Here is a 9,052-nt window from a genome sequence, read left to right as displayed (position 1 = left end):
AAAGAAACACCACAAAACTTGGAACCTAATTAAATAAAGGAACAAAGACAGTATCAGTCAGTGTCAGTCTGGTCTGGAGATAGATCTTGAAAGCTTTCGAAAGTCTGCCAAGGTGTCTGGATAAATACTTTGGATGCAGTTACAGAAGCAAGGAGGGTAGACATCAGCTATGGCGCGAACCTGCCTCTGGAGGAGCATGAACCTGCTTGGCGGTCTTGTAAGTATTAGACAATTACTATATTATCCGACACTATCTTTGTTTTCCTTCTCCTCTAATAACATCTTCTGATGTGTTTCGTTGCGGGATCCAAGACAGTCATTTCCCTGGGACGCGCCGGACTTCAGTGTTCCGGTGTTTTCATGTCTGTATCTACTGTAGATTCTGGCTTACAGGAGTTGCAGCGGTATGGGAGGTTGAGGCGGGCTTGTACCATAAAAAAAAAAATTAACCGGACACCATCGCCGACGTCTTGCTTAAGTCTGGCACCATCTTTAATTTCCTTTTGTAATTTGAAGAACGCGCTACGGAAAGGGCTATGCTCGAAGCAAGATCTAATAAAAACGATCGACGAACAAAAGTCGTCGACATAGCAAGAACAATAAAACTTTGCAGTCGTTGAGTAGCAAGGAAAAGCAATTAAAGAGATGAGATGGATCAGAAATGTGATGCACACTGATAAATCTGATCCTTCTCAACTACGATTTCCAACGCGCTTGCTAAGCGTGAATATCATGAAAAGGGTCTCGATAACGATGATAATGACTCACTCGGTTAAGTCTTTGACTGCCAATATAAAACTGTTGCATGCAAATCCTCCGCTAACGTCAGACACCAGTAACTACCACAACGTAAATATATTTACTCGTATAAACACACACAAGCGAGCATAAATCCAAAAATTCACAGTTCATTGGAGTTACAATTAATATCGCATTAATACAATTCCTCTTCAAATATCCGATGCAAGCTGCGATATCAATGCTACCATTATTAAATTCCTCACCAGACTTTGTTGATAGGTACATACATATATAGTATATAGTACATAATGAACAATGTATCGAAATTGATATTCATCGGACCGTCGAATACCACGAGACTTGGAATATGAACTGGCATAATGTGGAATGCATTATGGCTGCAAATACCTGCATATTTGTTTGGCAGACCTGGTACATTTCAAAATGTATTTGGTTTGGAATCCTTTGTTTTGGAATATGGATACATATTCCTACATACATACATTCCCTATACATTGATGTATAGGGAATGATTTGTATGCGAGTAGGCTTTATTGGTTTGTACAACTGATAGGTTTTAGTCAGAAGGGTCTTGCTTCCTCTTGCATCACTTAGGGCAAGGCAAGTCATACGACGAGTCCTCTTCAGATAAAAAATAAAATGTTCTTAGAAAAAACTTTAACCTTTGGTTTTGGTATAGTATAACCGGTACGCAGATCCACGCGAGACGCAATGTGTTTTCTATTGTGTCTTATACATATATCGGCTTATGAGAAGTTAAGCAAAACAATTACCAATTCCTACGTATTGCGGTATTAACATAAATTGTTGTTTCCTAGGTGGCGGCGGTTTTTTTGATTGCCTGCCATATGCCGGAGGTATTATCAACAAGCGACCTAATGATACCACCCCTTCTCCAAACGAAGAATGTACACAACGATACCAGAAATACATCGGGGTCAGTGACACTCCTGACCACTTCGGAAACGATACGCACCACCACTTCAAACCCCGTACGTACATTTTACCTTCTTTCATCGATATTCAAATATTTTCTTGTTTTCTAGTTCTTTGGGAATATAGGGGGATATTTTAATTAGTATCTTATACCAGAGGCACTTATAAACGCTTCCCACCATACAATATTGATTCCTAGCGTGGGTAATATTTTAAAAGAAAAAGAAACATTAATATTAAATTTTAACATACCTACATGTCCAATTTTCTATTTAATACGTTTTTAACTAAACTCAACAAAAACGTATTGCAAAGAATTGAGTTAGAAGTTGCTAAATTGAGATGATAGTATAACTCCACAATTCGGACTTCCGGTTAAAAATTCTGTAATCTTGTATCCAAGAATTTGGAAATAGATACTCTGAATAAATTCAAGTTCAAACAGATCAATAATAGTGGGGGTCAATGGGACTTGATAAATAATTAAAAACTTAGGACAGAACTTAGGATAACTAAGAATGATGTATAATCTTACTAATGATAATCTACAACTAATTTCAGAGGAGTAAAATAGATAATAACTGCTTATAGACTTAGAATTATTGTGTTTCATATTAGAACGTAGTATAGCAATAAGATCTACTCATGCCTTGGACCTCGTCGCACGCGCAGGTAAGTCACTGCGCCGAACACGCTTACTCCTTACACCTACTAACCGAAGGTAAGTGCCTCAACTAGTAATAGAACCTACTAACCACAGTACCACATATCATGAGTGCCTATTGTGAGTTTTGGCAATCAGTCCATTGCGTTAATGTTAACTACGATTTTTATGGCGTCAACTGAGTATACTTCATCTATATGCTGGCCAACAGAGAGACACTTGACTTAACTTTGTTTGACGTTCAAAAGTGTCTTCCTGGTCTAATTGAAATAAGTAATTTTGACTATGTAGAATTTTAACTTATTTGAAATTTGTCTTTGTTAACTATTGACTTTTTTGACATTTGATTGTCTTTTGTCAAAACTAAATTGTTTCGACTATTCAATATGATAAAATATTAAATTAGTTCAGTATTAAAGTATTATTGTAAGTATGCTGTTAGACCTAGAGCAAAAACACAAGACATGGTCTATTTTGTAAATTATTTCGAAAGAAGTGTTGAGTTTACTACTAGTGGTCAAGTATTGTGTACACATGCAGTTATTATATTTCTAGTTCCTTGAACTGTAATTCTGCTGACTCTTGCTATTCCAATGTTCTTTCAACATTGGCAGAATCGACTGACATTTGTCATCATGGCTCTATTTGCCATCAACATAAATAGAATAGAATAGTTGTCAAGTATTACAATTACGATCTCGCACAAATCGTAATTAAAGTTAACGCAATTTAATACGTGGCAAAACTTATTCTGGACACTCCTACCACTAAACTTTTACCATCAAGAAACCTAAATAAAATATCGTCATTAAAATTAACATTTTCGACGCAAAACTTATAAATGGAAATCAATAATATTTGTCGGAAGTCAGCTGTTGATAAGGCCCAAATTAAAATAATTCAGTACCAAAGACCTGACTCACAAAATCTGAGTTAATTTCTAAGAGTCTAACTAACAGACAATTCTGTCTATTTCTCATAAAAATCTATTAAGATACTATGATAACAAGACATACACGAAGATTAGAGAGAAGATATCTCACGATCGCTAATTACTTACTACATTTAATTATTATTTAAACTATTCCTTAGTAAAGATTTTATTTTGAAAACAATAGCTAAGGTTAAGAAACTAATAAATGACTCAAAGTACGGCGGTTCAAAACTCAAATAAATAAGTTAGGTTGTGTATGTTACACAATTAACTACAACAGAGAATACCTCGCGACCAGCGTGGCGCGAATGAACACACTAACATACATATTATGTAGGTATCCCACAAACACCCCGTATATGCGTTGTCAGTTTATGGCATTTTATTTGTCAACGACGCAATTTTACTTTTTGTATCTTTCCTTCAATATTTGCCTAAAAACAATTCGACTTGTATTGAAGAATATCTAATGCTTACCAGAGCAATGTTTTTCCTTAAAACGTTTTCACGTATAATGTAATAAAAATAGAAAAAAATATAGAACATAGGTATGTTCTTGCAGCTTGTTTGAACAAACACAAATCACGACGTACGGAATGAGTCATTAGTGCAGTGTATTTTTTTAACACTCAGAATAAATCTGGGGCAGTTAAAACGCCAAAGTTATTGGTTCAGATGTTCAACAGTAGAGATAATTATACGCCTTTACTTGTACAGGGTATAAATTCGTTACGTCTTTTTATGTAAGAATTTGTATCTAAAATTACGAGTAAAATACTCTTAATATTACAGGTCTTTGTTATCGCATATAGATTATTTCGAATAGTGAGTATCTCATTATTTACAGTGAGAGACCAAGTTTCAGTGCCATAACGAACACTAACTTTCTAGATTTTTGACTTAAGCATTAAAGTATTTTGATCTTGTTAAGTTCTACTTTAATATAAAAGCTAGATAATAATATACATGATTAAAATATAACTAAAAACTATACAAATATTAACAACATAAAATTATCTGTTAATAAATTATAATTGACATTAATATAACATATATTAAATAACACCACACAAACAGTGTCAATACTCAAGAAATCAGCAGAAGAGAGAGAGTTATAAATTAATAATTAGTAGGAGGCAATGAGCACCGTTTTTCCTGCGGGTCGCGAGACGCGATGACCATTTTCACCGGGTCAAAGCCGAGAAGGAGAGACCTCATAATATATTAAATAATAATTTCTCAAATGATAGTCAATGTAACAATATGTAGAGGAGTTGAAGAGTCTTAGTTTCGATATTATTGATACCCTTCTCACAGTCCGCAATCTATCTCCCAGCGTGATGGCCATTTGGCAGTTATACCTACTTCAGTTGAAACACCTTCGGTTTACTCAACTAGGTTGGCACTTGGTGAATTCATTCAACAAGTGGCATGAAGTCCTGGCTAAAACTTACAGTTGCGAGCCGTAGCCCAATCAGCAAGAGCCGAGCCTCAGCAACAGGTGGAACATTTTTATATGAACCAACGCCAATTTTATTGTCCTATAAAAGCGAATGTTCGCTAGAAAGAGCCAGTTGTTCATAGTATTTTTGTCTCTCTTTCTCTATTCAGCCGTGGTCAAAAGCATCGGGTAGCGTTTAATATATACGCTTACCTTTCGAGAAGTAGGATATATAATCGTTCATCATATAATCTTTATAATATAATCATTCCTTTTTAAAAATGACTTAGTGAATTACCTATCTAGTATCTAAAAAGATTTTCAAACAATTATCAATGATAAAATTGACAATTGAACTCAAATGGTTTTATTACTTTGTACCAATCTTACATCAAATCTGTATTTAATAACCATAGTTAGTTCTTAAAATAATAGTCAAAGTCGCAACTATAAAACAGTTACTAACAAACCTCGAAAGATATTTTCCCGAAAACTTAATTTTTTTATCGAAAAAACGCTAATGTCAAACACCACCTTAAATAAGCGGTAACTTTGCAATCATTAGTTTAGCCTCTACCTGTTATCTTATACCAACTTAGTATATTAGAAAACCATGTAACAAAATACTGATATAAATTAATCTAACTTAAAATTAGATACCACTAACAAATATGTAGAACATAGGCAAACTATTTGATTTTCCACATAAACTTACTGTTTCCAACACTACGGTCAATTTAAAAGAACAAGTAAAAATAACCTCACATTATGTAAAAAGTTGTTGAGTTGAGTAGGTATGTAAAAAGTTGTTTTCCGGCCGCACGTATGTGAGCAACGGCCAATTTCAATATCCTATTTATGTGTAGGTACATTTGCCTACAGGAAATAGAATTTTGAAACATTTTGTATGGAGCTTATGTCAAAATACTATATCTAGTAGACAAATCTACAGATAGGGCGGTTATTGAAATTAGCCGTAAAAGTTTAAATACTAGGTGATAAACAATGTGCAATAATAGTGCAACATGAAATATTGCACTATTAGCAAGGTGATAATAGCCCGGTGTGACACCAAGCAGGCAAAACCACACAATCAATGTGGCATGTGGTGCCACAAAATGTCACCGATTTACAATCATTTTCCAATACATGAAAATACGTCAAAAAGCATTCGCATCCCGTCGGTATTTATCATCCTCTTTGTGGCGTGCTTTTACGGTTCAAAATATTTAATTACACATGTTTCAGCAATAATGTAGTGGTCGTCACATACCGTGGAAGGTACTTCACTGAAGTATTAATTAGCACGTCGAACTCGTTAAATGCGCTGGAATTGTAATTAAAACTGAAACTCGAAGCTTTTAAATATCTCGAAATCAGCCATGCAACAGAGTGGGGTCTGCGTTTTGTTTGCCATACCACGTCCACGAACGCTTTGAGAGACGGTACAAAGCGTTTACGCGCGTTATATTTTGTGACAGTTGAAAAGTGTCAAAACCATTTTTGTGTCCGATCGCGATGTCATAAAAAAGTAAAGCTACAAAGAACCCATCAATATGCTGTTTGCCTGGCTTTGCACAGGTTTTCCAACACTTTTATAAAAACTGTAATCCTGTGTACACAACGATCGTGTCAAAGTAAACCTGTATCGACAGTTTTTTATAATAATGTTGTGTTTTCACTACTATTAAATACGTCCATTTTTTATTCTGAAAACTTAAACCCCACGTCATTTTTTTAACGAACGTGTTTGAGGCTCTTGTTTTTCAATGTATTGGATAACGCGTCATACAGTTTTAAAAACTCAATTTACTTATATTAAAATGTGATGTAACAGAGGTGGGAAGGGGAGAATGGTAATGAGAAAGCTTACATAATGGGGAAGTATTAAAGAATAAGGAAGACTTATTTGTATACCTATAGGTACAAGTTTATTAGACACAAAAATAAATACATTTACAACTTCTTAATGTATAGTGAATATGAGGAGAGAACAATCATGCACACATTCATAATGAAATATACTGTTTAACATAATTAAACTAAACGTCAAACAAAGTGATTATGAGTACGGTACTAATAGTCCCTTATATTTCTTTAACAATAATTTTACATGAAAATTTTAAGAAAATCTAAATATACTTCACAATATCCCGAGATAAAAGTATTACAATATCATCATGTTGCTGCCCTTATCTAAGGTCACTTTGAGGTCGGCACAAAATTTCTTTTACATTCTTCCCTGTCACATCTTCACCAACTTTTTTTATTTTCTTCTCATAGAAACCCCTCAACTAAGTAATCATTCTTCCTTAGGCATTTAGCGGAATTACAAATTAAAATACTCACAATTCATTTCTGATTAGTAAAATTGTTCTTTTGTCTTCACGTTAATTAGTGCATTTTTGGATTTATAAGTATCGAAAAACAGTCTGTACTGAGGTATGAAAACGTGGACGGTCCCTGGTAGGCCACAGCTTACGAGTTGCACGCACACATCGTCAAGATCAAAACCCTTGGTCTCACAAAGTTCTTGCAACATTGCGGACCACGCCACAAAAGTTAGATGTGTAAAACTGAAAAACAAAACGTAACGGTCATATTGAAGGTCTAAAATCACCCCCATTCTATCTTCAAATCCCCAAAAGGCCGGCGACGCACTTTTACAAATATTCAAGTCCTCTGATGCAACGGGTGACATCGCCGATTGCTTACTATCCACTAGTGATCCGTCTGCCCGTAGCTAGATCCATTTATATAAAAATAGTCCTCTAAGGTAACAAAAGATGCACATTCAAATAACAAAATGTCGGAGTGCATAAGCTAGCACTAAATCAAGCACAGCACACAGGACTTTTTACATAATTGGTAAAAAAACAGATACTGCGTGGTGCCGGGATTTTTGTGACATAAGCTGGTAAACGAGCAGACGGATCACCTAATAGCCGCTGACGGACACCCGAAACACCAGACAGATGGTAATTGATATTGCACCATAGGTCACACTCGGCCAAGTCATCACGTATTTTTACTTCCCATGTTTATGAGACGCTAAAACAAGTCGAATAGTCTCCTAGAATTAAATACAATAGAAAGCAGGTCCTTACTTACATATATTTATGCCAAATGATTCCAGTGTCAGTCATAGTCAGTCTCCTGTCCTCCAATATATTTGCCTGCCGCAACCAATAGTCGCTCTGGTATAGTGTGATAGTACTACCATCAGATTTGGAATTACGGAACTTGGAAAATGCAAAGAATTGGTCTTCTAATGTAGGTAATTCGGACTCCATGACAATATATTCTGAAAATTAAAGTACCGTATATGTTTAATACCATTAAAAGGAATTTTGGGCTTGCATCATTAACTTTTTATTTAACATTCTTTGTAAATACATTCATACATTTAATAAGTACGAAAAGTTCATTAAAATTAATTAATACTACTCGACTCGATATTTTATGAAATGATAATATTTTCATATAGTTTTAATAACATGCATATTTACGCTACATTGAAATGAACTGTAATTAAAAGCCGACCGAATCGGATGAATGCGTCCAATTTTATTTCGATTTTTAGTAATTATACCTACGAAACAGATTGAAATCTGGAGATAACAGGGCAATAATTAATAAACCGGTACTATAATAGTAATACGTGCGCTTTGCTTTCAACAGTCTAGGTATCACAGGACATCAAAGATACAGTATGATGACAGACAGATGGACGGACAGACAGGCTCCTTAGCCAACAGACGTATTGAATAACACCTGTTTATACAATAGTATTGAATAACATTGATTATGGTAGAATGGGTGAATAGATACATAAGAAGGATGAATACATGTTGGGAACATATTCTAACATGTATTACCATAGGTATTCCTGTATCTATGGAACCTTTGAATTCTATTCACCAGGCTTTACGGTTCATAGTTGCAGATTTGTCAATGAACAAAACTTGTTTATGAAATCAATGTTAAATACCATTTTTTAAAACTATTAATTAGTAGGGAAGTAGTTATTAGGGTTCCCGGTTTTACCATTTGGGTACGGAGCCCTAAAATGTTAGAGCGTTAGAAATTCATGTGTTCAAAATGAAATATTGAAATATGGTTCATAACGCGTAACATTTCAACATTTCAGTTATTTAATGATTCTGACTGTTTCAACATTGAGTACCAAGTCAAATAGTAACTGCGTCCGACCAAACCAACATATTCGTATTACGTCATTGCAAGGCACATAAAGGACTTTAAATCCAGGGTTTTAATCAAAGTAGGTAATGTTGCATAAAATAAATACAACCGT

At 34.7% G+C, this 9,052-nt stretch overlaps 2 protein-coding genes across 2 annotated transcripts in view; one reads left to right on the top strand and one right to left on the bottom strand.

Moving 5' to 3' along the window:
* Positions 1–1,725: 1,725 nt before the first annotated feature.
* LOC118265406 (PDF receptor) overlaps positions 1,726–9,052 on the top strand; it is a 29,396-nt gene continuing 22,069 nt past the window's right edge. Inside the window, exon 1 of the mRNA XM_050704225.1 lies at positions 1,726–1,754. The gene's annotated coding sequence lies outside the window, so the exon portion shown is untranslated. The remainder of the gene's footprint in view (positions 1,755–9,052) is intronic.
* LOC118265679 (tubulin polymerization-promoting protein homolog) lies at positions 7,039–8,035 on the bottom strand. Its single transcript, XM_050704226.1, has 2 exons — positions 7,849–8,035; positions 7,039–7,313 (listed from the first exon to the last, which is right to left on the bottom strand). Exons 1-2 carry the CDS (start codon positions 8,028–8,030, stop codon positions 7,100–7,102), a joined length of 396 nt encoding a protein of 131 aa, XP_050560183.1. The 5' UTR covers positions 8,031–8,035; the 3' UTR covers positions 7,039–7,099.

The sequence above is a fragment of the Spodoptera frugiperda genome, chromosome 25, assembly GCF_023101765.2.
Source record: "Spodoptera frugiperda isolate SF20-4 chromosome 25, AGI-APGP_CSIRO_Sfru_2.0, whole genome shotgun sequence".
NCBI lineage: Eukaryota > Metazoa > Arthropoda > Insecta > Lepidoptera > Noctuidae > Spodoptera > Spodoptera frugiperda.
Note: the sequence above shows the minus strand (reverse complement) of the source record. Positions and strands in the feature narration are given on the sequence as shown.

What these genes read in the sequence shown, in the direction of transcription:
- LOC118265679 (XM_050704226.1), bottom strand. Translation starts at nt 8,030, where the DNA reads ATGGAGTCCGAATTACCTACATTAGAAGACCAATTCTTTGCATTTTCC. An exon ending in ATCATTTGGCATAAATATAT is followed by an intron (nt 7,314 to 7,848) that starts GTAAGTAAGGAC and finishes TTTGTTTTTCAG; the next exon opens with TTTTACACATCTAACTTTTG.